At 50.6% G+C, this 25890-nt stretch overlaps 5 protein-coding genes across 11 annotated transcripts; 4 read left to right on the forward strand and 1 right to left on the reverse strand.

The window, feature by feature from the left end:
• The first annotated feature begins 1847 nt into the window (after positions 1 to 1847).
• On the forward strand, positions 1848 to 9286 carry CCDC28B (coiled-coil domain containing 28B). Its single transcript, XM_069068090.1, has 6 exons — positions 1848 to 2031; positions 6467 to 6687; positions 7031 to 7197; positions 7609 to 7796; positions 8015 to 8037; positions 8797 to 9286. The coding sequence occupies exons 2-6, from the start codon at positions 6512 to 6514 to the stop codon at positions 8849 to 8851; spliced, it is 609 nt and encodes a 202-aa protein (XP_068924191.1). The 5' UTR covers positions 1848 to 2031; positions 6467 to 6511; the 3' UTR covers positions 8852 to 9286.
• A 138-nt stretch (positions 9287 to 9424) lies between these two features.
• IQCC (IQ motif containing C) lies at positions 9425 to 11244 on the forward strand. Its single transcript, XM_069068091.1, has 5 exons — positions 9425 to 9648; positions 9797 to 9949; positions 10140 to 10347; positions 10524 to 10633; positions 10849 to 11244. The coding sequence occupies exons 1-5, from the start codon at positions 9607 to 9609 to the stop codon at positions 10888 to 10890; spliced, it is 555 nt and encodes a 184-aa protein (XP_068924192.1). The 5' UTR covers positions 9425 to 9606; the 3' UTR covers positions 10891 to 11244.
• Positions 11245 to 11672: 428 nt separating this feature from the next.
• Positions 11673 to 17302, forward strand: DCDC2B (doublecortin domain containing 2B). Its single transcript, XM_069068101.1, has 9 exons — positions 11673 to 11947; positions 12643 to 12694; positions 13579 to 13655; positions 13915 to 14046; positions 15070 to 15216; positions 15361 to 15400; positions 15751 to 15865; positions 16698 to 16801; positions 17251 to 17302. Exons 1-9 carry the CDS (start codon positions 11673 to 11675, stop codon positions 17299 to 17301), a joined length of 993 nt encoding a protein of 330 aa, XP_068924202.1. The 3' UTR covers position 17302.
• Positions 12390 to 21380, reverse strand: TMEM234 (transmembrane protein 234). Of its 7 annotated transcripts, none has more exons than XM_069068097.1 (5): positions 21243 to 21380; positions 20743 to 20894; positions 20305 to 20371; positions 18617 to 18709; positions 12390 to 12553 (listed from the first exon to the last, which is right to left on the reverse strand). In XM_069068097.1, exons 1-5 carry the CDS (start codon positions 21256 to 21258, stop codon positions 12480 to 12482), a joined length of 402 nt encoding a protein of 133 aa, XP_068924198.1. In that variant the 5' UTR covers positions 21259 to 21380; the 3' UTR covers positions 12390 to 12479. The 7 variants fall into 7 exon arrangements, with proteins under 7 accessions (XP_068924198.1, XP_068924194.1, XP_068924201.1 ...); XM_069068093.1 differs by having other exon boundaries at positions 12390 to 12652; XM_069068098.1 differs by lacking the exon at positions 12390 to 12553 and adding an exon at positions 12673 to 13671.
• EIF3I (eukaryotic translation initiation factor 3 subunit I) lies at positions 21323 to 25805 on the forward strand. Its single transcript, XM_069068089.1, has 11 exons — positions 21323 to 21393; positions 21516 to 21608; positions 22869 to 22956; positions 23146 to 23211; positions 24134 to 24283; positions 24387 to 24517; positions 24695 to 24805; positions 24899 to 24988; positions 25221 to 25294; positions 25395 to 25487; positions 25640 to 25805. The coding sequence occupies exons 1-11, from the start codon at positions 21391 to 21393 to the stop codon at positions 25719 to 25721; spliced, it is 981 nt and encodes a 326-aa protein (XP_068924190.1). The 5' UTR covers positions 21323 to 21390; the 3' UTR covers positions 25722 to 25805.
• The last annotated feature ends 85 nt before the right edge of the window (positions 25806 to 25890 follow it).

The raw sequence follows: 25890 nt of genomic DNA on the forward strand, positions 1-25890 counted from the left end.
CCACCCTTGACCCTATCTAGAAGTCATTCTCTTGGTCCAGGTGTTTGACTTCTAGTCATCCCACTGGCCACTCCCATCAAGACCCCTCCACCAGTCACCCCAGTCTACTTGGACATGCCTAGATCCCTCTTTCTGTACATAAGATCCATTAAAGTGATCAAATTCAATCTGGCCCCCTTGCGTTAGTGATACAAATGTTCAGATTCCTTAAGAGTCTGGCCAATGTGGCGGATCTTTAATAAACCTTATTTTTCTTTGGCTGAAAGAAGACTTGGATGGAATTCATTCTGGGTAGGACCCAAATGTCGTTATTTCGGGGTCCCAGCACCCCTAAACATCAACATATCCAAAGCTGTCAGTAGAATGTCTGTAAAAATGTCAGTTAAAAAACACCTGGTTGTTTCAACATGTCCAAAATGGAGCTCATTCTCTACCCTCTCCTAACTCCCCCTTCCTCCTAACTTTCTGTTGAGGGCAATGCTGTTCTTCCAATCACCCAGATTCACAAACGAAGGAGTCATCAACACTGCCCCCTCCTACCATCTCTGTCTCCTCTCTTCTTTCTTCTGTCTGTCTCTCCTCCCTGTCTTTCCTTCTCTGTCTTTCAGTGTCTCTCTTCCTTTTCCTCTCTCGCTCTGTCTGTCTCTCCCTATCCAATCCAGTATTCCATACATGGACAGCTGCTGGGTCCCATTGAGTCTCTCTCCACAGCATGTCTCACATCCATGCCCATCTTTCCACTTGGTTCAGGCCGTCCCTACCTTCCTGGATTTATCAAAATTACTTCCTAATTAATCTCAGGGCTTCCTTTGTCCCCTCTCCAATCCCATGTTCACACAGCTACCAAATTGAGGTCATTCAAAGCACAGATCCCTCAGTAAATTCCAGTCTGCCTTTCCAGACATTTCCCATTTCTTCTCTCAAACTCTGTCCCCAGATTCAGCCTCTCACCCCAGTGCCTATGTACAGGTTGGATGTGTTCACCTTAGGCTGTCAGAATCCCTGGCTTCCTGGAAGGTTCAGCTCAGGACTGACATTCCAGAGGGGGCTTTTCCTGCTCTCCAGCAGGTGGTCAGTGCTCTCTCCCAAATGCACTTTGCATATAACTTGTATTTACTTATCCATTTCCTCCCCTAAAGGTAGGCTCCTCGAAGGGATGGTCTCTTGTCTTGATGCTTAATAAATCCTTCTGGGATCTGACTAAATTGAAAGCATGATGGTGCATGAGACCATTCCGAGAACACCGGCTGGCCTTTTACCAGCTACCTCTCAATCCTGTTGTGGGGAACCATAAAACCCTTTAGGGGCTGTTAGGTGGCCCAGTAGATAGAGCAATGGACTCGGAATCAAGAAGACCTGAATTAACACTCACTAGCTGAATGACCCTGGGCAAGTCACTTAACTTTGATCTACCTGACTTCCCCCTTCTGAAAAAGGATAAGAGGATTGTTATGAGGATCAAATGAGATGGAGTGCTTTGTAAACCTTAAAATGCTATAAAAATGCTAGCTACTGTTATTGCTGTAGGATTCAAAGCTTTTGGCATTATCTGTGGGCTACAGTGTTGTGTCTAACACTCCTAACTGGGTTATTGTTCTCCAAAGCGGAACTGACTGGCCCTTGTGGTTTCTGGGAAACTGCTGTGAGAAAGGACAGTTGGCGTGACCACCAGTCCAGGTTCAGGTTCAGGCTAAGAAGGGGTCCTCTTCCCCTCCTCCCAGGTACTCTGCCCCAGCGATCTTTCATCCATTCTTAAGGGAGAGCTGAGTCAGACCTCATAAGGGAGGAGCATCTCCATGTTGGAAATCCTGGGCCTGCTCTAAACAGATCAAGCCTGGGAGCACTGAAAAGAGGCGTCCCCTTTAAATGCAAATCACTCCCAGCTCTAGACACACACACTCATACTCACACACACACACACACACACACACACAGGCGCACACACATTCACACACGCCTCAGGGAGTGGGAGGCTAGGCCAGCCGGACCACTGCAGCAGCGAGGCGGGCAGCTTCTGCCGGATCTGTCCAGGTCAGTCTTTCTTGGATTGTGGGGGATGGAGCTAACGGGTGTGAAGCTGCGCTTTCCAAGGGCTGGACGCCGGACAGGGCAGAGCATTCCATATTGGAATGCTGAGCTCCGAGATAGCGCGTCACACAGCCCTGCTTCTAAGTGGGGCAAGACGTCCCTGGGCCGTTTGGTGGCCGTGGGGGCCGTGCCCAGCCACCCACACACAGACATGAATACTTCTCTTCAGATATGGAGAAGCACAAGGCCAGAGAAAGGGAAGGCTGCTTGAGAGGCTGGGACCGCTGCCCTGTCAGGCTCTGGACCCCCGGCACCGTGCTGGACATATAGTGCCTAAGAGCACTATGGGTGCCTGATAAATGCTTGTTGATTAATAATAACAGATCGCTGTTCTAGAGCACTTTGGCAGTTAAAAAAACACATTGTCTATGACCACCCACCATACAGCCAAGTCCATTTTACAGATGAGGAAACATTCAGGGAATGCTTTGTCCAGGATCCAGGATCACACTGCTGGTGTCTGGGTCCCTCTGGATCCCAGACCTCCTGCCTGCGGTGCCCCCCAGCTCCACGCCAGCCATTGCACATACACAGCCCGTCACACAGAGCTCCTTCCATGGACACCTGAGAGCAGCTCCTCTCCTAAGTCCGAGGGGAGGGAGGGCCCAGGGCCAGGACTGGGTTGGGAGGGGTCCCTGTAACGAGAGCTGGGCAGCCTTGCTCTCTTCCTCAGCCCCTCTTAACTATGGAGAACAGTAGAGGAGATTCCTTGAATGGGGAGGAAAAGACACATTGAAGATGTGTATCCCCCAGGGGTGGGAGGCTGGGAACTGAGGCCAGCAGGTCCCCAAACGAGAAAGGAGATCTGCTGTAGAAGGCCAGTGCCGGGCACAGAACCAGGACATTGTTCTCTGAAGATGACCTGCAGCCTTGGCACAATAACCAAGGCACCTCCCTCATGCCTCTCCAAGCCTCAGTGCCCAGGCACATTGGTTCTCTCCAACGCAGGGACAAGCTACCCCTCCTCCTCCTTGTCCTGGGCTGATTCCCCCCTCTTCCTGGGAGTGTAGGGAAGACCGGGCACAACCTGAAACAGGGCGTGGAGAAGTTCCCCATGCAGAGCTCCTGGACTGGAATACCTCAAGTCTGTCCCTTTCACCCAAGCTTCATAAGCCTTGAGGCTTATTAGGGAGGGCTGAGCTACCCCAGGGCTGGGCTTTGCTATCATCTGTAGCAAGTTAAGCTAATAAGCGGAAAGTGGGACAGAAGAAAAGCTGGCTGAGACCTCCCTGATAATCCCCCATAGCATCAGTAAGTCTGCTCAGACCTCCCTGGTCCCACCTGCCATGGGCCCACAGCTCTGTTTGCCATCTGGCCAGCCACTGCCTCAGCTAGACAAACACTGAGCCAGACGTTCCCAAAGTAGGTGATGCCACCGCTGGGGGGTGCCCCCCCCGAATGATCGGGTGGGAATGGGGCGGGCGATAGTAGCCTCAGTGCAACTGGGGAGAGGCAGAGCAAAAATAACATGGTGGTGGAAACATAAGGAAAGAACATAAAAAATTTTGAAAAATTTTTTGTATATGTTTCATCTGTTGTGTTAACAGAGTTAAAGTCATAGCGATTACATTATTTTCCAAATAAACACACAAAATGCAAGTTATAACCCATCAGTGGTCAAGTCCGTGATGGTCTTAACTAGCAAGTGTTGGCAGGCCATCCTGTAGGGCACTGTAGGGAAGTCCAGTGTGTAATGACTTGTTTACAATATGATACTATATAGTTAGTTACATGATGCAATATTGCCTCATCAAAATTCCAAAGCAGGGAAAGAACCACAAATTTACAAGAAATTATTAAATTTAAGATGCATCATTTAAAGATATATTTTATATATTTTTTGAAATGACACAAATTTTTTAAAAATGTGAAATGGTTACAGAAAGATTTCCAGGGGGCACTGAGTAATTTTTTAAAAATAATCTATTTTTAGTTTTCAACATTTGCTTCCATAAGATTTTGTTTTAAATTTTCCCCTGCCCCTCCCCAAGATGGCGTGCAATCTGATATAGGCTCTACTTATACATTCATATTAAATATTTTCACATTAGTCATGATGTAAAGAATTAGAACTAATGGAAGTAACAATGAGAAAGAAGAAACAAAACACGAGTAATTTTTTTTTAAAGGGGGCAGTAGGCCAAATAAGTTTGGGAACCTCTGCACTGTGACCCAGGCCCTATCCTTGAAGAGCTCACAGGAATGTGTGTGGACCTCAGAGTTCTATCTGCACTGTATCCCTGTGAGGTTGTTTAACATATCGACACATTCATTTTTACAAATGATGAAATGAAGGTACAGAAGGGTCCAGGAATCAAATGCTGGCCTCCTGGCACTAAGCCAGGGGTACTCTCCATTGTAAGCTCTTAGTCTGACAAGGACAAAGGAGTGCAGACAAAGGGCTAGGAGAAATCTGAAGGGGGGGAATCCCTCTCAGCTGGGAAGAGGCTTTTAGGGAGGAGACGCTTTTTTGTGTGTATTTTTCCCTCAGAATTTATTTTTAGTTTTCAACATTCATTTCCACAAGATTTTGAGTTCCAAATTTTCTCTCCATCTCTTCCCTACCCTCTACCCCAAGATACCAAGAACACTGATTACCCTACCTCCAGTCTGCCCTCTCTTCTATCCCTCCTTATCCCCTCCTTCCCCCATTCTTGTAGGGCAAGATGGATTTCTATACCCCATTGCCTGTATATCTTATTTCCCAGTTGCATGTAAAAACAATTTTTTAACATTTGTTTTTAAAACTTTTGAGTTCCAGATTCTCTCCCTTCTTCCCTCCTCCACTCTCCCCCCCATCAAAAAGACAAACAATTCAATATAGGTTATATGTGTGTAGCTATGCAAAACATTTCCATTGTAGTCATATTGTGAAAGACCATATTTCCCTCCATCCTATCCCACCTCCCACTTATTCTATTTTCTCCTTTGACGTTGTCCCTTTTCAAAAGTATTTGCTTCTATCCCCTCCCCCAATCAGTCCTCCCTTCTATCATTTCCCCCTCTTATCCCCTTCCCCACTTTTACCTGTAGGGTAAGAGACCCAGTTGAGTGTGTATGATATTCCCTCCTTAAGCCAAGTCCCGTAAAGAGTAAGGTTGACTCATTACCTTTCACCTTCCTGCTCTTCCCCTCCATTGTTTTTGTCCACAGTTTTCTCTTGCCTCTTTTATGTGAGATAATTTACCCTAATCTATCTCTCCCTTTCTCTTTCTCCCAATATATTCCTCTCATCCCTTAATTTTATTTTTTAGAAATCATCCCTTCATATTCAACTCAGCCTGCGCCCTCTGTCCATATATATATATAGATACATACATACATACACACATATATATACATATATACACACACACATACAGATTCTCTTCCATTATCCCACTACTGACAAAAGTAGCATGAGTTACAAATATTGTCTTTCCATATAGGAATGTAAACAGTTCAACTTTAGTAAGTTCCTTATGATTTCTCTTTCCTGTTTACCTTTTCATGTTTCTCTTGATTCTTGCATTTGAACATCAAATTTTCTGTTCAGCTCTGCTTGAAAGCCCTCTATTTCATTGAATGTTCATATTTTCTCCTAAAGACGAGATATTTTTTAAGAGAGGGCCCCACTTCAACAGGGTGAAGATGGTGGGATGAGGAAGAGGAAGGAAAGGGAAAAAGCTTTGATTAAGTTCCTGCTGTAACCAGGTGCTGTGCTAAGGGCTCTAGCATCATCCATGTCTGGCATGGACATTGATATAGATGAAGCCATTGGAAATGGGAAAGGGAAGAACACGGGGGTGGTCTAAAGAAGGGCAAGCCAGACTGGTGAATACATGGAGAAGAGTAGCATGAAGAAGGCTGGAAAAGCATTTAAAGCCAGGTTGTGAAACCCTTTGACTATCTGGGTCAGAAATTTTGTGCCTTACTAAGTAGGAAATGTTAGCCTCTCTCACTGGTCCTCAGTTTCACCATGAATACAGCACAGCACAGCGAGGGTTGGACCAGGGCCCACCTCTGGAGAAGATGAGGTAGGGGTGGGAGGCCAGCTCTGTGGAACCTCCTGTAGGCGATGAACTCAGGACTCCTGGTCCCTGGGACAAATGTGGGGTGCTAGCCTTCCAGGCCAGGCCAGGAGGGGCCTCAGAGGGCATCTAATCTAACCTCTGCTTGAATGGGAGTCTCCTCCAAATCACCTCGGATCAATGGGAATCTACCCAACTTTGAGACCTCCAGTGACAGGGACTCACTACGTCTTGGGGTAGCCAGTTCTCTTGGACAGCTCTGACATGCCTCTCCAGAGCTCCAGGTCACTGCTCCTTGTTCTCCCCCATACCCATGCCACTGGAACGACTGATCATGACTGTAGCTCACTGGTCTCTCTCTTCCCCAGGCTTACTCCCCAAGTGCAACCTGATCCCCTAGGAGCCAAGCCTGGATGCACACGGAAATGGAGGACAAGAAGCGGAGGAGGAGCCCCAAGCCCTGCTTGTCACAGCCTGCACCCCCCGCCAGTGCTCTGCGCAGGGTCCCAGTCCCTACCAGTCGAAGTGCCTCCTTCTCCCTGGGTCTCCCCCACCTTCCATCCCCAAAGCAGCGGACCAAGTTTAAGAGGTGAGGTGGTGTGCTGGGGACTCTGGGCTCAGCTCCAGTGGGGGCACTAGTGATGTCCCACTCTTCCCTTCCCACGACAGCTGAGGGAAGCATCAGGGACAATTGTCCCCATAGTACAGACAAGAAGACCGAGGCCTAGAGAAGGCCAGTGCCTTGTCTAAGAGTCACATGAGGAAGCAGGGTAGAACTGGAACTGGAGTCTGGCAGTGCTACCTCTCAGGACTCAGGATTGGAAGGTAGCCCTATCACCCTTCAGACATCTTTGAGCTCACAGGTCTGTAGCCTTGAGGTGTTGAGGGACAAGCCCTGTGCAGCTGACCAGTGGCTCCTCTGCCCTCCCCAGGGTGACCAAGGAGAAGTGCCGCCCTGTGCTAGCTGGTGGAGGAGGTGCCCCTGCAGGCACACCCTTGCAGCACTCCTTCCTGACGGAGGTGACTGGAGTCTATGAGATGGAGGGAGGGCTGCTGAATCTACTCAATGACTTTCACTCTGGCCGGCTCCAGGCCTTTGGTAGGTTTGTAAGGGGGATGGAGGTAGGGTGGTGGGAGGAAGTGCGGCATTATGGAGGAGGGCTCTTGTTGGCCCAAAGTCTGGGGCATCAGGGATGCAATTTAGTGTGAGGAATGAGGATTAGAATGTAAACTCCTTGATGGTAAGGATAAATTCTTTGTATCTGAATTCCCAGAATTGTGCCTTGGACACGGTAGGTGATTAATAACTACTTGTTGATTGCCAGGGTTTTAAGGGCTTTAAACCCTACCCACCAGGTTGTGATCTGTGATAGAGCCAGGGATGTGGGACCGAGCCTTCTGGGGCAGAACCTAAATAAGGATGGCCTTGTGGGAAGCTCCCAGGGAGGTACGGTCACCCTACTTCAGTGAGGCCGGGCTGTGACTGGCACTGGGCTCCTTGGCTGGGCAGGGAAGGAATGCTCCTTTGAGCAGCTAGAACATGTTCGGGAGATGCAAGAGAAGCTGGCTCGGCTGCACTTCAGCCTGGATGTGTGCGGGGAGGAGGAAGAGGATGAGGATGAAGCTGAGGCCGAAGGGCTTCCCCAGGAGCAGAAGAAAACAGTGGCTGATCGGAACCTAGACCAGCTGCTTAGCAATGTGAGCTGGGAACTGTGACTGTGGGGAGGCTGGGAATGGGAATCCTAGGATCCCTCTAAGGATGGGATACCCTCATGGGTTTGAGGCCTGCCCCAGGATCCTGGAGATGTGGGTGCCAGTTTCCCATCAAACTCTTTGCCTTGACCCGGGACCACCAGGGAGTGTCTGCATGACCCAGGGCTCAGGCCCACTCCTCTGACTCCTCTCTCCCTTTGCAGCTGGAGGACCTCAGCAACTCTATGTATCCTTCCTTAAAGGTGGGAGGAGCGGCTCTTTTAGGATCTTCCCTTCCACCCTGGGATGGTTTTTAAAACTGGTAGGTATTTAACTGGACCACAAGATTTAGAGCTAGTAGGGACCTTAAGAGCGCCCAAGGCCCCACCACGACAACAGCATTCTAACTGCTCCTCTGTCTCCACCTACCCATGGATGTGGGCCCTCCCTTCCCCAAAAAAGGATTTGCTAAGCAGGCAAATATAGTGGGAGAGGCTGGAGGGAGTAAGGTTTAATCTGGCCATAAGGATGATTTTCAAGAACTTCAGATAATCATTTTAGATCAGAAGCAGCATGGAACTGGAGAAGGACAGAGCACTGAACTTTGATTTAGGCGACAGACTTTGGTTCCAATACTGCCAGGTGCCTCCAAACCTAACTGCAGCTTGGGGATACCTGCCCCAGAGGGCCTTTGGTGAACCTTCTAGCTTATAGGAAATGAATGGAATAATCACCACCATCATCGGGAGAGGAAAGGGAACATCTAGTCCAACCCTCATTTATCAGATAAGGAAGCTGAGGGATCTTCTTGAGGCCACACAGTAAAAGCTGGCTATGTGGACAGATGAACAAGGACCCTCTAGCCCTTCTGGCCCGAGCAGTCATTCTGGTCAGGCGTGCTGGACTAGGCATGCTGTGGCTGGGGGGGCATGTGGGCTCCCTGGGGGGGGGGCTGGAACCCATGCCCAGGTATGCCACCAGCTTCCCTTAACTCCTCCTGCTCCAGACAGAAGCTGCACCTGGCAGAGAACACAGAGCCTGAGGAGGCACCCACTGCCTAGTGGAGGCCCCTGGTTGGGATCCTTCACAACCTGCTCTCAGCCCTCAGTTAGTTTCCCCATGATGGCTGAGGCAAGCAGCTGGCCTCAGATCTAAGGTCCCTTCATGACCCTGACTCTGTGACCTTGACCATGACCTGGCCACAGCCCTTGGAGCTGTGTGACCCTGGGCCTTCTAACCCTAGAGACCCAGGGCTATGACCCTGGCTTGGGGCTTGAGGCTCTCTGACCTCACATGACCCTGACTTCTGACCTAGGCTGTGAACCCCAGGTCTTCTGACCTCACATGACCCCAAGCTCTGACGAGACTATGCCCTCCGACTTTAAGCGACCTTGACCTCTGACCCAGGCTGGGATCTCCCCTGGCCTTACTGGACCTATCCTGGCTGGGGCCCCCGGCAGCTGAATTAAACCTAAGGATGGGCGCGTGCGCACTTAGTTTCTGTGTCTTCCTTGGCTCCTCCCACTCCGCGTGAAGTTCGTCTCGGTCTGTCCGCTGTTGGAGATTCACGCTCACCTTTGGGTCCCAAAGATCCGCCTGAGCCCCTGAAGAAGGAGGGGAGAGCTTCAGTTGACCCGGAGGTGGGGGCGGGGCATTCTCGTTTACTCGGGAGCAGCCGTGACGCATTTTCCCGAAGATGGGCGGGAGGCCATGTTTCCCAGAAGCACCGCGGCTCGGCGTCTCCGTCTCCATGGAGACGTGGGCATGGCGATAACGTAATTTGTAGGCGCCGGACCGTTGGGGATCGAGCTGGGGCATGGAGCTCCCTGAGCTGGTTCGGCGTGTGACGAAGCTGCAGGTGGGGAGCGGGCTGCCACCCTTCCCGGATAGACCCTGGCCGCCCCCTACCCTCCCCTGGGCGGGTCCCCGGATTCCCTCCCCTCTCTGAGAGGAGGGCCCCGGGATTCTACTCCCGCCCCGCGTGACCGTGTCCACCTGTCCGCCAGGCGTGTGTGAGGGGCCGACAGACCCGGCGGCGGCTGCAGAGCTTGAGAGCCGAGTACGAGGAGGTGGTGCGGCAGGTGGAGGGCGGCCTGGGCGGGCAGCTGCGCTGGGTCGGACGCCGGCTGCCGAGGCCCGTTTTCTCCCCGGAGACCCGGGTAAGTGACTAAGACGTCCCGAGGACTGAATCTGGCGCTTTGGGCCCCTGGAAGCCTCCCCGGGTGCAGAGCCCCAACATCCCCCTTCTCTCCCCCCAGCTGCATCCTCGCCTTCCTCCTCCCTCCAGGGGGCCAGAAGGGAGGGAGGGGTTGGCGTGGGACCCCAGGCTCTGTCCTGATTGCCCAACAGAGAAGAACCTACGGCCCCAGGGAAGGAGGAGGCAGCAGCCCCGGACCAGGTCGGGAACCCCCGAGCAAACTCGGGGGTGAAGAGCCCGAGAGAGATGGAGGCTGGAAGGAGCTGTGTCCAATGAAGGGGCCTGAGCAGGGAGCTGGTGCTGGTCCTCAGCACAGCCTCATGATGGAGGCTGGTGACAAGGTGCCGACAAGGGACACAGGTAGCTCCTCTTCCCTCCTACGATCCCATTCAAAGGCTCTTCTCCCTCATGGACCCAAGATCTCCATTTCCAGACTAGAGCTGAATGGGAGCAGGGGGCATTCTTAGAGGGCACAGGTATTTCTGGCCAGTTTGGAATCATTCTCTGACACACATTTCAATGTCTCACATACACAGAGGCCCTGGAACTCACACTACCCTCCCAGCCTGCCCAACTCCAGAGACTTCGAAGACATCTGGCCATGGAAATGCTATGGCTACAGCAGGCCATCGTCAGTCGAAAGAAGGTAAGGTCCTAGTATTCCACTGCCTCCTGTCAGCTTTCCCTGGTCTCCCTCCTGTACAAATGCACCCCCAACCATTCTCAGTTTCCCCTAGCTTCCAACTTCCCATGCCCTTTCCTGGTTTTTAATCTCTTTTTTAAACTTTTGAGCTGAGGAGGAAAGGGTAAAGCCCCAAAGAAGCCTTTGGCTTCACCCTGATAGCCTCTTATCTTCCACAGTATCTGCATCTCAGACAAACACTGGATTTCCCAGAAGATTAACTGGACAAGGCCATACCTCGAGTAATGGGACCACTGGAATACCATTATCTGAGTGACCAGGCTGCTGATAGGACTGGGCTACTTTCTAAGCTGGGAAACAGATGCTGCTGGCAAGGGCCTTGCTGTGGCTCTCTCTACTGCTGACTCCTGTTCCCCAACCTCTCCCAGTGGGGCAGAGTGAAGTCAAGGCACAACTTCGGCCTTGTCCTCAGTGCTGATTGCAGCTCTGTATACCAGGACCTCTCTTTCTCCATCCCCTGGCCAGAGGAAGGAGACTTGGTGAGAATTGGAGGGGAGAGTAAGCAAATCAGGCCACTGGGTTACAGGAGGAATAAAACTCCTTCCATTTTGGAACTTTGGTAGTCTGTGTGTCATGAGAGGACCTGGAGGGCCACAAGTGGTCTTGGGGCCACAGGTTCCCCACCCCTTGGTCTAGATTCTAGACCAATCCCACTTGACAGGAAAAAAAAAATTGAGGTCTCTGAAGGGATAGGGATTTCCTAAGACCAAAGTTTAAAAAGCAGAACTGAAATTTGAACCAGCTCTTAGGCATGGTATAGAGGGGACTGCTGCTCAGATAAGATTGGACTGGGTAATCAAAGTCTCCTAGTCTGTCTTCCAACTAGAAGGCTGCCACTTTTGGCTTCTGAAGACTGACTAGAATGGGGAGGTAGGAGTTAAACCTCTAGTCTTCAATAGTCAGGGCTTCTAGCCCCTCCCTTCTCTGCTCTGATTGCCTAGCAATGGCTAGGCGTCCCTGGCCATCTTAGGTCAGCAGCACCATGGCTTCCACTGCTCCTGGGCCTCCTGTGGCTAGGAAGGTGGTGGTTTACCGGAATGGGGACCCCTTCTCCCCAGGGAGACGGCTGGTGGTCACCCATCGCCGGTTCCCCACTTTCGAGGCATTTCTTAATGAGGTGACAACTGCCATTCAGGCTCCCCTGGCCATTCGTACACTCTACACCCCCCAGCACGGCCATGTCATCAGTGATTTGTCAGAGCTTCAGAGTGGTCGGGAGTATGTTGCTGCCGGCTTTGAACGTTTCCGGAGGTTGCCGTGAGTAGGGACCAGGGGACCTTTGGGGCAGCTAAAGATTATTACCCATTATCCCACCCAGAGCCTCTTTTAAGAAGTTCTCCTTGATTCAGTTCCATGTCTCCCATCATTCCCTTCCTTAGCTCACAAGGCACTGCTTTTATCTGTGGGGTCTAGTTTACACGTCCTCTCTCTATATTAGACTAAGAACTCCCCAAATCTAAGGTGGTTTCTTCCCCTGCATATCATATGCTGTGTGATTGGTGTTGGCCAAAATAGAGATCCATGTGTGGAGGGACAGGCTGACCATGGATGACCCAAAAGCCACCCTCACTGACCCTGAACTGTTAGGCCTTTCCACCTTTGGGGGGGGGGGGATACTGGAGGCCTAGGCCTCCCTTGGTTTAGATCAGAGAACATAGATTAATACTCATTGTTGAAATCAGACCTGGTAGCAACTCAGTCCACGAGCCAAAGAGAATCAGGTTGCAAATAGGTGACATTCATCAGGAATGAAAAAGACTGAACAGACCCCTATCTGACGCTCAAAGGTTCAGGATTCCTCCCCTCCAATCCTGGAGAAGTAAATGTGACACAACTGGCGTGCCAAGGGACTCAGACACATGACTGTAGAAAGAAGAATAGAGAGAGGAGTGGATGGTATTGAGAAGAGGTGCCATGACCCAGGAGGTGACTTTGTTTTCTGTGTCTTCCAGCTATATCCACCTTGGAGGGGAGAAACCAGGCAGGAAAAACATCAGGTTCCTGGTGGGTTCTGGGGAAGAAATTGTATCCTCCCAGACTTGACCCTTCCCTCACCTGTTATATCCCCCAACATTTTGGACCCAGTAGGCTCCTGGGGCTATGAATGTGTGCCTGCCTCCCTGTGTCAGGTACAGCTCCAACTTTCACACGGAAAAGCATGGCTTTGGAGTAAAGGGGACAAGAGTTTACATCCTAATGGTGGTTACTTCTTTTGTGACCCTGGACAAGCTACTTAACTTCCTTGGGCCTCAGTTTCTTCATGAGGGGGTTATAAAATGAGTACTATCAGTTGTCCTCCCCTGCCCCAACTTCCCAGGCTTAAGCTGGCTGTGAGCAATAAAGCAGAATAAGGTGTGGGGAGCAGGCTGAGCTGCAGATTCTTTTGACCTGCAACTCCTCGGGTTTGGCTGATTAGAATCGGATGATGGTGACATATATTTAACCAGAGGGAACCATCCACAGGCTAACAGAGGCAGCGGATTTGCCATAAATTAGACTGGCTCAGCTTAGCGGCCCTAGCTCCTCACCACCCTCCTCTGGACGGGAGGAAACCTACAATCTAGCAGAAAAGGCTCCAGTTTGGAGTCAAGGCTTGTGGCAGAATTCTTGGTGCTGCCACATCTTTTCTGTGACATTCAGCATCTCCATCAGTAAAGTGGGGATGCACTAGTTACCTTTGAGCAATGTTGTGAGAATCATAGGTTGAAGAGTCGAGAGGGACCTTAGAGGGCGGCTAGTCCAAAGGCTTCCTTTTACTAGGAAAAAATTGAGGCCCAGAGAAGTGGCAAAAGTGACTCCAAATCCACTGCTTTTCCCTCTGTACCAGGCTGGGCCAATGAGATGATGTAAGTAAAGCACTGTGTAACTGTCAGCTATCATTTTATCAGGCTCCTCCAACTCTCCCAAGGCCAAATGACAGGTCTTCTAGAAGGAGGATCCCAGCCTCCACCTCCTGCACAATTCAGTGAGTGCTGAGGATGCTGTGGGGGTGGAATGGGAATTAGGGCCAAAGGAAACTCTGCTAATGAGTTGGCCTGTTCAACCATGGCAAACTCCCCTTTCATTGGTCCCTCAAAGGTCCCTAAACTGTGCCTCCCTCCTCACAGGCTGGTTTGGAGGGCTTCTAAGGCCCCAAATCAGAGGCCACACAGAGCTTGTTGGGTGGGGTGGAAGGGCAAGGAGCAGGAATCTTCCCTCACAGACCTGTTATGTTCTTGTCCTAGGGTGTTCAGAAACGGGGACCTGCTTAGCCCCCCGTTTAGCCTGCACCTGTCCCTTACCTCCCATCAGGACTGGGGATCAGTGTTGAGGCAACTGACTGAGAAGGCCAAGTTGAAGGGTGGGTCTGTGAGCAGGTAGGTGCTGGGCCAGGCAGGGCCCAACAGTTGGACTTGGGTCCTGCCACCTAATGGCCAGTAGAGGGAAAGGTACAAATGAAGAAACTGAGGCCCAGAAAAGCAAATTGCCCAAATCAGTAATGAACTAGACCAGTAGTTAGGCTTGCAGACTTCTCTCATCACTATGCTGTAGGGGCAAGGACCAAAAGATCCAGAACTAGAAAGAACCTTTGGGTGCTCATGTCAGTCAAACCCCCATTTACAAATGAAGAAGTAAGATTTGAACTTGGGTCTCTTGCTCCAAATCCTAAGGAAAAAAGGCTGTGTAGTCCAATGGGAGGGCTCTAGCTTTTGAGTCTAAGGACCTGGGTCTGGATCCTGGCTTGTGAGCAAGTCAGTAAACTCCAGTGCTTCCCAGTTGCCTTCAGAATTGAATACAAAATGATCTACTTGACATTGGAAGCCCTTCATAACCCAGCCTTCTCACACCGGACTCACAACACACACTCTTCCATCCAATGACGCCTCCTGGCTGACTCAACACTCTATCTCTGGTCTTTGGGCTTTTTCTCTGGCTGTCCCCCATGGCTGGAATGCTCTTGCTCAAAGTCTGACCTCCCTCCTTCCTTGAAGGCCCGACCAAATTTCCACCTTTTACAGAATGCCTTCTCCAACTACTCTTAATTCCAGTGCTTTGCTAATTATTTCCTACTTATCCCACATAGAGCTTGCTTTCCATATTTTTTTCCCAGCATCTCTCCTATTAGATTATAAGCTCTTTGAGGGCAGGCACTGTCTTCTGCCTCTTTTTTGTATCCTCAGCACTTAGCACAGTGCCTGGCACGCAGTAGGCACTTAATAATCATTTGAGTGACCTCTGAGGGGGTTGGATTAGGTGCTCTCTTCCAGCTCCAAATCTGATCCTAGTGGTGTGAAGAATGCTGACTCTGTTAGACTGTTAGACAACTCTGGGAAGGATTTCTCTGGCTGTCTTCTCAGGTATGCACCTGCAAGGAGGGACCCTTTCTTTCTCTCCTACAGACTCTGCACACTGGAGGGGGTGCCAGTATTGGGCAGAGAAGCCCTGGTGAATGGTGGCTACTATGTGGCTGTGTCAGAGGAGGAGTATAAGGCCCTGCCCTATCTGGAGCTTCTGGTGCCGAGCCCCTCCATGCCTGGTGGCTTCTGGTATATTAGGGTTTGGGAGGCATAGCCATGAGATGGATGGGCAGTAAAGGGAGAGATCCTCAGCTCAGGGCCCCAGCCTGTTAAGCATTTCTGAGTCTCCTGCATCTGAGCAATCTGCTCAAATCGTTCCCTTCTGTGTTACAGGCGCCCACCAAGACTTGAACCCAGAGCTTATAGGCAGAAGGTAGGTTAAGTGACACAGCCAGGGAAGGGGAAAGAGAGACTGATAAAGCAGAGAAAGACCCTGGAAATTCCTAGAGCTAAATCACTTTACATATTTTACATATGAGACTCAGAGTAAGTCACACACTATAGGGGTAGATACAGATCACAATCTTAGCTGTACTGAGACCTAGTACAGGAGCTGCCTTTAACGTCATCCCTGTAACTCAGGCCACCAATATGGATGGCACCTTGTCCTTGTCCAAAGGCATTAGGAATGATCCCTACAAAGATGCAAAACAGGACTGTGGGGATTGGAGAGTAGACAGAGGGGGTTCTGGATCTGTCCCAGCCTGGTTTCCCCTCTCCCAGGCAGACATCTTCAGGGCTCCCGCAGTCCAACTCTCCAAGAAGGAATCATCGGTTTTCTTTGCCAGACCTAGGCTGGCCAGACCCCATCTGAGAAGGGGTCCCCTACTTCAGCCTGGTAAGCTGAACCTTGATCCCCTGTGACAAACTTGTGAACTAGGTGCTACAGAGAGGCCCATTTTACAAATAAGGAAACTGAGGCTTAGAGGTCAGGTTACACGGCTAGTACCAGACCAAGATGGGATTCAAACCTAGGTCTCCCAGACTCTAAATTCAACACTTTTAATACCTCCTGCATCCTATTCTCCCCTTCACACACTCACCTTAAAGAAGGGAAGGGGATCTCCAGAAATAGGGCTTATCTGGAAGGGAACAATTTATCTGGGCCCCAAGCCCAGTGTTGTCTAATCTCCCAGGTCTCCCTACCCTTTATGTCTTCTAGCATGGGCTAGGAAAGGACAGTTGGCCCCAAGTTGTGTTCCAGTGGGGAACTGCTAAGCTTCTCTGAGGCTCAGGTTCCCTTCTTTCGAAGCTACTCTGCAATTAGCCTTTAGGAGTGGTGAGAAAATGAGCTTTGTAAACCGAGATGTAAATATGAGGTATCACATCTGTTACCTCTGATAGTGGGATTTCAGGGGTCTGAGGGGACAGAAGATACCCTTTGGTTATGGCTATAACCAGTGACTTAGAAATCTTATCTTGTTTCTTAATCCCATGAGACTCTTGGATGGCCCAAAACATAACTGAGGAAAGCAGTCAGTATGGGGAAGGAAAGAGTTGAAAAGACTAATTTAGACAGAAAGGAAGAAAGTCTGTGATTGTGGGCCAGAGGTAAGGAGGGGAACCCAGTGACTTGGAGACAAGGAGAAGAAATCCTGGCCACAGATGCTATTCTAGCTCCTGTGTGGTCTCAATATAAGGTCAACATGTACCCCCTTTCCTCCTCACAGGAGAAAGGGGTGTGTATGGTGCACCCCATGCCAGGAAGGAACTGGCAGGTGCCCAGGAAGTAGAGGAGGATGGGACTACCTTGACAGAGGTCCCCTTGGATCAGGTATGGGGTCTATGTCCTTACAATAGAATAGCTGCATATTCAACTGGTAGACAGTCCCTTAACTTTGCCAAGGTGAAGCAAAGTACTCAAAACTAGACATTGCTAAGTCTGGGTTCTAATCCTGGCTCTGCCACCACACTCAAATAGATCTATGTTCCCTTCAATGCCTCTCTGGTGAGATGTGGGTATCTTCCAATAATTTAACCACTAGGGCTCCTTTCTGCTAGAGGCCATTATAAGGGTTCCAGCAGAGTACCCTTGCTGTCTACTGGGCCCTGTCATCTTGAACAAATAATCATCTTTCCACAGTGAATCAGTTCCTTCATCTATACAGTGAATTTGTGAGCCAGATGGTCTCCAGGGTCCCTCTGCAGCTCTGATAGGTTAAGGGGTCTCTGCTCTGGGACCAAAATTGGCTCCTTTCTAGCTGACTGATCTTTCTCTTCCAGAGGGCGGCAGAAATGGTAGAAGAAGCCTGTTTCTTGGAAAATTCTGCCTAGGGTAGGTGGGATAGAACTAAACTTTGATGCCATTCTGGAAAACCAACAAGCCCAGGCCAACCTCCTTCCCTCCCTCCCTCTTCCCAGCCCCCAGCCAGCAGTTCAGCAGCAGCCATGGCACAGCCTTTTATTGAACCAACCCACCCTCTCCTGCTGTGGTCCCCCAGCCCTCTGCCAAGATCTTGCTGGAGAGGTCCACACACCTTCCTAGTCTGCCTGGCCCACAAACCTGCAGTGAGTCTGCCTAGGGAGGGAGAAGGGAAGGTTACCTGCCTCCACCCTATAGGGCCTGACACAGGGTGGGGTAGGGAGGACAATTTGGGAGAGGCTTTGGCTTAATAAAGAAAATAGTTCTCTGCTTCTGGGTTATCTCAGCCTTGTTTAGCCATCTCTCCAGATCATATCCCACTCTAAAGCCTGGACCAGGAAAAGGTTAGAGGAGAAGCTGGTGATAAAGCTAGCGTCTCAGCCTAGGGCACAAGGGGCCCCCTCCAGGGCTTCAGACTGGGAGGGGAAGGAAGGCTCTAACTGACTGCAGCACGTGTGGGCTGACTCACCACCGGCCCCAGCCCACATCAGCTCCCTCCAATGCTCAGAAGGCCCCTAAGTTTGAGCTTGAGGAGTACTCTGCACCTGACATCCAGGGTGCTCTGCACAAACCACAATATTGGCTGGAGGCCAAGGTCATGAAAGAAGTTGGGTCACACAATGAAGGGGGAGGGGGAGGGAGTTTCCAAGGCATGAAACTTAGGGTTCAAAGTGGTGAAGTCTTTGAGCCCCCCTCCTCCCCTTTAGGCCTCACTGAATCATAGAGGAAGAGGCCACTGCCAGGGGGAAGTCAAAGACAGCCTTCTCAAGGAAAGCTCAAGTGTGGATGGCTCAAGATCCCCCAGCCCAGGGTTCCCTGCTCCAATGCTCCGTCGTCTCTGGGTGGGGCTGGCCACAGGATCCTGTTGTTATTCTGTCTTTCCCACTGAACTTGCAATGCAGAGCATGATTCCGGAGATGGTGAGCACCATTCCCAGGGCAGGCCCTGGGTCAATCAATCAATAAACATTAAGCACCTACTGTGTGCCAGACACTGGACTGAGTGCTGGCTCAGAAAGGAAAGGGACACAAGATGGGAATCTTCTCACACTAAAAGGTTCCCTGCCCTGACTGTAGGGAAAGAAGGGGATGGTGTGCTAAGATAGATATCAGAGATTGGTTTCTCATCCCCCCAAAGACTATGGGTTTTTGAAATGCACAGAAGTCACCCAGCTTGGGCACCTAAGAGTCTGGCTAATGATTTCTCCCCAGCAGCGGTCTTACTTACATTTTCCACCAATGTCTTCCCCAAGGAACTTTCCGACAACCAGGGTGACAACAAGAGCCAGGGAGTTACTGATAGGCACAGCCAGGGACAGATCTGGAGGGGAACATTTTGATGATATTCCCTGGGGTCCATTCTAAAGCAGGAAACGTGTTCCCTGCCAACAAAAATCTTGTTCTAATAGGAGGGGTCTGGGTGTTTATCTAGCTTAGAAAGATAGAGTGGTGGACTTAGCATCAGGAAGATCCGGACTAGGACTCCACCTCAGACACCCATCTCTGGACAGGTCATTTGGGTGAGTCATGAGTCACTTCAAGCTCCCCGAGCATCAGGTTCCATGTCAGCAAAACTGAGATCAGGACAGCACCTACCTCAAAGGGTTGTGAGGATCCGATGAGTTACTGTGTGTAAAGTGCATTGCAAACCTTCTGGAAGCTACAGAAATGCCAGCTATTACACTTTTTGGGTTAAAGACAGACATACAGAGCTCTGACAGTTAAAGACACAACAATGTAGAAAGCTCAGTCAACAAGAGGGCAGCTGAATCCAAGCCTCATTTCTAATTGACTTGGGAGGATCAAATCCTTAAGAGTACTCACGACCTTTCACACTAAACACTGAAGTCATGTGGTGCTCACAGTCTCTGAACTCAGAATCTGCAGGGCAAATTCAGTGGTCTAGACATAATAACAGCCCCCCCACACCCTCACCCGCCTCATCCCAAAGGGAAACTAGAAAGACTTTGTTTAAAGCAAGCTGTAGTTGGAAAACCAGCCTAGCTAGGTATATCATGGGGAATGGAGGCAGCAACTCATAAAAGTCACCTCCTAAATCCTGGAAGGAGTGTCCCCACCACATTAACAAAAGGGATCTTTTAAAAGTAAGAAAACGTGCTAGTCTTCTAGAGGTGGAGGAATAATTTATGCTTTTTGGTTGACACCAAAGAATAAAGAACAGAATAAAGAAAATGACAAGAGTTAACAAAACATTGTCAATAAAGGACCAGAATAATGTGAAGAAGGCCTGGGTGGCATTATTTGCTTGCATGTAAGTCAAATGGAATGATAGGAGATCTGTCCAAGAAGCAAAGAATACTTTAGTGGTGCCCTCTTGCCCTCTAAATATTCAATAGATCTGTGGTCCCACGGGGGTATTCTCAATGATACAGATGCAACTCAATTGTGCCTGCCTGTCCCATACAACCTATGAACCCATCCCCTCCTGCTCAATTGGTTTTTCTTCCCTTTGGCTAGAGGATCACAGATTTAGAGGTGGAAGGATATGAGAGGTCACTCTTGAAAAATGCCCTCATTTTATGGATGAGAAAATGGGCCCAAAGAGCTTAAGTATCTTGCCTAAGGTCATATACAGTGGCAGAAATAGGATTCCAGCTCAGGCCTCCCAATGCCAAATGCAAAGCTTTGTTATGTGCCACACTGATAAGACCAAACTATCTAGTTCAGGACTGGACCCATCTCTCATACACACAATGCCTGTGAACTGCCAAGGTTACTAGGTGGAAAACCCAATCCCAAAATGTAGAATCGTTATAGCTGCTAAGGAGGGAGGTGAAGAAAGAGAAATTAGACTGCTAAATGAACCACTCTGGAAGGTGTCTTGGAGCCCTTGTTGGATGCCTGTTAGCCATACCCCACCCAGACGACCAGCCCTCAGAACAGAGACACACCTACCTGTTGATGCCAGGGTAAGGTAGTAGATCAGGGAGCCACATTGGTTGAGGCAAAGGGGTACCAGATACTGGGATTGAGGGTGAGAGAAAAGCTAGGGTCAGTATACACAGGCAGCACAGAAGGGAAATGGAAAGTCATGCCAATAATGACATCCCACTTCCAGATGGGAAACTCGGGCATGGAAAGGTGTAGGCCACTGAAGAACTGCAGACGGGGAGCCTTTAGTCAATTAGGGCTGGGAGGGCTCGGAGAGGAGAGAAGTCCCGTCCAGCATCACACAGGCGCCAGGCGGTACGCGAGATCACGCAGGATTCCCGGTCCAGGAGGAGCCAGCCCCTCCTCCCACACACCGGGGCTCCTTATTAAAGGATCAGGCCCCGGGGGGACCTGGACAGCTCCCGCCCCGGGCGTGCCCCTTCACGGGTTCCCCAGGCCTACCTGGTAGTTGAAAAACAAGTACTTCATCTCCTGCAGAAGCTGCTCCAGCCGGCTCCCCTCCTGCACCGGCTCCATGTTGCCCGTGGCCCTCTTCAGCAGCGGGTTGGAGCCGCCCCACAGCACTGCCACCAGCACCAGGGCACAGACTTGCCCTGGGACATGGAGGGGCGCCCGTCACTCACCTTCCAGCCATCCCAAACCCAGACCCAGACCCCCTCCCCCTATCTCTGGCAAGAGGAGCTCGGTGCTGTGAACAGAGCAATGGGGGGGGGGGGGGGGGGGGCCGCTTCCGGCACTAGCTACCTGTGCCGCCCCGGGCCGGCCAATGAACCTCAGTTACCCCATCTGTAAAATGGAGGTAATAATAATCCCCAAGGAGGCTTCATCCTAGGGCTCCTATGAAACACCTGATTAAAGCGCTCAGCGCCAACTGTCATTATTATTACAGAGGAAGAAACTGAGATAGAAACAGGTGGGGGGAGGGGCTCGAAATTCCTCACCCAGAGTCGCCGCCATGACTACGTCGGAAAAGGAAGGCTTCTACTTCCGGTGCCGGCCGGCATCGTGACCCGGAAGTCAGTGTCTCTTCTCTTCCGGTAGGGCTCCCACGCTGCTGCGCAGATCCGTGGTCCCGGTGCAGTCGCTAAGATGGTGAGTCCGGTTGGGGAGGACGAAGCAGGGAGGGATGGAGGCCAAGGGGTCAGAGCAGGGCTCCCCCCCAAGCCCGTGCCCTGACAGTGTTCCCCCCCCCACCCACCCGGTGCGGTCTCCAGAAGCCGATCCTGCTCCAGGGCCACGAGCGGTCCATCACGCAGATCAAGTACAACCGCGAGGGAGACCTGCTCTTCACTGTGGCCAAGGACCCCGTGAGCATGCGCGGCCCAGGGGGAATTCCGTGGGGACGGGGGAAGGGGACTATGGGGAAGTGGGCGGGGTTGGAGGAAAGGGGGGAGCTAGAGGAAGGGAAGCCCCTAGGGCGGGGCTGCGTGGGAGATGGTAGGAGTGGGGAAACTGAAGCACTTCTGCTTTTTAACGTGTTTGGCTTAGGCAGCTCGGTGGCCTGGTGGGTAGAGCGCTGCCAAGTTCAAATCCAGCCTCAGAACTTCATTAACTCTGTGGCTCCGGACAAGTCACCCAAACTCGGTAAAAGGGGCCCAGTGACCTCACTTTACCTCCTCCAGGTACTTGGTTGTGAGGCTGGAATGAGACCAAACTCTAAGGGGCTTCTACAAATGTCAGTTACTGTCATTAACCATCCGTGCCTGTTTTACAGATCAGAGGTCTGTGGGTCAGGTCTAGAGCTCTGGTCTCCCTAGTTTTAGGTTCTTCCTACTGTACAGACCTTCCCCATTGCTACTTGGGTCATGCTGCCCTTCCAGTTTGCTCACAAACATTTAACACCATCATCACCTCCCACCCATCCCAGTATCATCCCAAACTGCCTACATGGGGAGGATTCTTCCTCTTTGGTCATAGATGGTGGCTGACTTGTTCAGTTTGACTGGGGAGGGAGGGAGGGCTGGTATGGTGCTACCTGAAGAGGCTGATGTCCCTTGCAGAAATGGGACCCTTCATGTCAGGGGGGGAGTCAGTGCACCAAAGACTGGGGGGGTCAGATTGAAAAACTAGGCTAGAAAATTTGCCTGCTGAGCTAGAATCAACATGAGGTAAATGAAGTTGGCTGTGGTAGCCACCACCTTAAGGGAAGACGTGTGAATGGTTTGGGGGACCAGAAGATACATATGGAGCTGAATAGCTATAAACACACAAAATTTGTAGCTTAGTAGCTATCAAAGCTTAAAAGTGTATAATGACTTTTGGAGCACCCCATTTAAGACATAAAATTGTTCTCAAATCACTTGTTTGGGGTGTGTTACAGAATATAATTTGATCTTAAAAACCCACTCATACAGTCTTTCACAAGGACTTGGTTAGGGAGCTTTCCTGGTGGAGAGGCAGGAGTGAGAGAAGGGAGAATATGGAGGACTGGAAGAGGGGGAGGCAAAGGGTAAAAACAGGCTGGAGGCTTCTGGGAAGACTCCCAGGGAAAGAAGGGTTTTTACTTTTTCCCTGGTTGCTCCTTCTGTGGGGTGGATACAAACTAACTAATGCCTTTGCTTCACTAGATTGTCAATGTGTGGTACTCAGTAAATGGAGAGAGGCTAGGCACGTACACGGGACACACTGGAGCCGTGTGGTGTGTGGATGCTGATTGTATCCTTTAATGTTGCTGTCTTAGAGAAAGAGCTGGCACTTTTTGCTGATCCCAGACAGAGGTTCCTGGCTGCAGGGGTTGTCTAGATGGCTTAAAGAAATTCAGACAGCTGTCCCTGCCTCCCTCTATCCTCACCAAGTGGAAAGGGTGGCAGATGAATTTGGTAACTTCCCTAACGACTTCACCAGGGGACACCAAACATGTCCTTACCGGCTCTGCCGACAACAGTTGCCGCCTCTGGGATTGTGAGACAGGTAACCGATGCTCTGCCCACCTTACTGACTTGGCCTCCCAGGTCTGGTAACTGAATGGAGTTGGTCATTTGGGAGTGGACTTGACTAGTGTTAAGGGGGTGTTGGGTACCAAGCAGACTCAGAGAATGTCAGAATTGGAAAGGGACTTGGGAATCCTGTAGTCCACCTTCCTTCTTTCATGAAGGGGTAAGTTGAGGTCCAGATGGGGGAGTGACTTGGCCAAAGTCACAAGGTTAGGAGCAGGGCTTGGCCCAGAATCCATTTCTTCTAGCTTCCTGCTCTTTCCCACAGATCATACTGCCTTCTCCAGGTTGATGTATTTGATGCCTCTTTTTCATGGCTTGTAGCATCAGTTTAAAGGCAATGCCCATTCTGGAGAGGAATCTTCATAGATTAGTGGGTTATTTTGCCAGGCTGAACCTATTCCTAGGATGATTGGTCAGAAAGGTCAGGTTTCCTGTTCCTGGCATTCCCCTCCCAGGCTGGATGAAGCAGTTACCTAGTGTAATCTTGGGCTGCAGGGATGGACATCTGCTGACCAGTATGAGAGAAGCAGATTTTACCTCAGTTTAAGAAAAAGCTTGTTAGTGTAAAATGGGCTGCCTTAGGAGAGCTGGAGGGCTTCAGCACAGGACAAACGGTCACTGGTCAGGGTCCTGGAAAGCCTTGCTGCTCGTGCATGATTTGGAGTTGTTGACCTCTTGAGAGTCTTTGACAAGAGTACAAGTAGGGTTGGGGGCAGGGAAGGGGGCATTCAGTGCTGCCTTATTTCTTATTTAATCTCTTGTTCTCTGACCTGAGCCCAATCTCCTGAGGGGTTATTTCCACCAGTGGAGCAGTAAAGATGGGTAGAGATAGAGCTGGGGCTTATATGGGGCTGAGGAATGGGAGGAGCCGTTAGCCAACCTGTACCCATCCCTAGGGAAGCAGCTGGCTCTGCTGAAGACCAACTCAGCTGTCCGTACATGTGGGTTTGACTTTGGAGGCAACATCATCATGTTCTCCACGGATAAGCAGATGGGCTACCAGTGCTTCGTCAGTTTCTTTGACCTCCGGGACCCCAGCCAGATTGGTAATGACATATGGGTGGGGATCCAGGAACTCAGAGCAGAGGTGGGGCCCGAGGTAGCCTGGAGCCAGTCTTCACCATCTACCTGCTCCACACCCCTAAACAGATAGCAATGAACCATACATGAAGATCCCCTGTAATGCTGATGCTAAGATTACAAGTGCTGTGTGGGGACCCTTGGGGGAGTGCATCATTGCTGGCCATGAAAATGGGGAACTCAACCAGTACAGTGCTAAGGTGAGGGCTGGGGAGATAGGGAAATGGAAGGGGTGAGAGTGGGAGGATCAGGACCTGGGGAGAGTGGCTCGGGGCAGGAGGAGCTCACATCTGCCCATTCACCAGAGGGGATAGCAGCTCTGGTCTCCTGGTGGTGGGAAGTGGGGTCATGTACCTTCTGCCATGCCTTCCCCACAGTCTGGAGAAGTAATGGTGAATGTCAAGGAGCACTCAAGACAGATTAATGACATTCAGACATCCCGAGACATGACAATGTTTGTCACTGCATCCAAGGACAATACAGCCAAGGTGGGTGCAAGGCTCAGAGTCCACCTTACTGCTCCAAATCAGGGGTCCTTCCCTTCTCTCATCTCTCTTTCCCCTTTTAATATTCGTTTTTAGCTCTTTGACTCCACCACCCTTGAGCACCAAAAAACATTCAGAACAGAGCGACCTGTCAACTCAGCTGCTCTTTCTCCCATCTATGACCACGTAAGGCAGCCCCTGGCTTCCCTGCTCACCCATCGGTCACAGTAAAGGCTGGTGGGGCGGTTTACAAATGGTAGCTCTTAAGGCCACAGCTAAGGAACATGTCAGAGGGAAGGGACTGGGCGGTAGGCCTGGGGAAGTCTCCCAGCTCTGATGGGGGAAGAGATTCTCAGTGTCTAGAAGGTGCACAGATGATGCTGCTCTAACCTAGGTCTGGGCCTCCTCCTTTCTGTAGGTAGTCCTGGGTGGTGGGCAGGAAGCCATGGATGTAACCACAACCTCCACCAGAATTGGCAAGTTTGAGGCCAGGTAAGTGGGGAACCTGTTTCCTGGAGGAGGGGGATCATGGAGAGTTTACCTAAGGGTAAAGCTCTGATGTCCACATGTGTCCCTGTTTCCCATCCCCTAGGTTCTTCCACCTTGCCTTTGAAGAAGAGTTTGGAAGAGTCAAGGGTCACTTTGGCCCCATCAATAGTGTTGCTTTCCATCCTGATGGCAAGAGGTAAATACCCTTTGGGGTGGGGCTCAGACAAGGGTGAGTAGACCCTTAAACCAACCCACTTGCATCTGCCCTCTGTCTCAATTTCTCTGTTTGTGAGTGGGTCCTTCAGTACATGCACAGCCCGTCTGATTTCTGTCACCTTCTCCTTGCAGCTACAGCAGTGGCGGGGAGGATGGCTATGTCCGAATTCACTATTTTGATCCACAATACTTCGAGTTTGAGTTTGAGGCATGAAGAGTCACAAGTGGAGTCTCCTGAACCTCTCACTCTTTGATTAATAAATTGTGGACACTAAAAAATAAACCAAATGGAATCTGACTATGGTCTTCTTGTCCTATGAAGAGCTGTGGGTTGGACAGGTCAATAGGGACGTGCCCATCCCCTTGTCCCACTGAGACTCCAG

The sequence above is a fragment of the Petaurus breviceps genome, unplaced genomic scaffold (genome assembly GCF_028583685.1).
Source record: "Petaurus breviceps papuanus isolate PSGF00001 unplaced genomic scaffold, PetGlider_PUasm1.0 90760, whole genome shotgun sequence".
In the NCBI taxonomy this organism is placed as follows: Eukaryota; Metazoa; Chordata; class Mammalia; order Diprotodontia; family Petauridae; genus Petaurus; species Petaurus breviceps.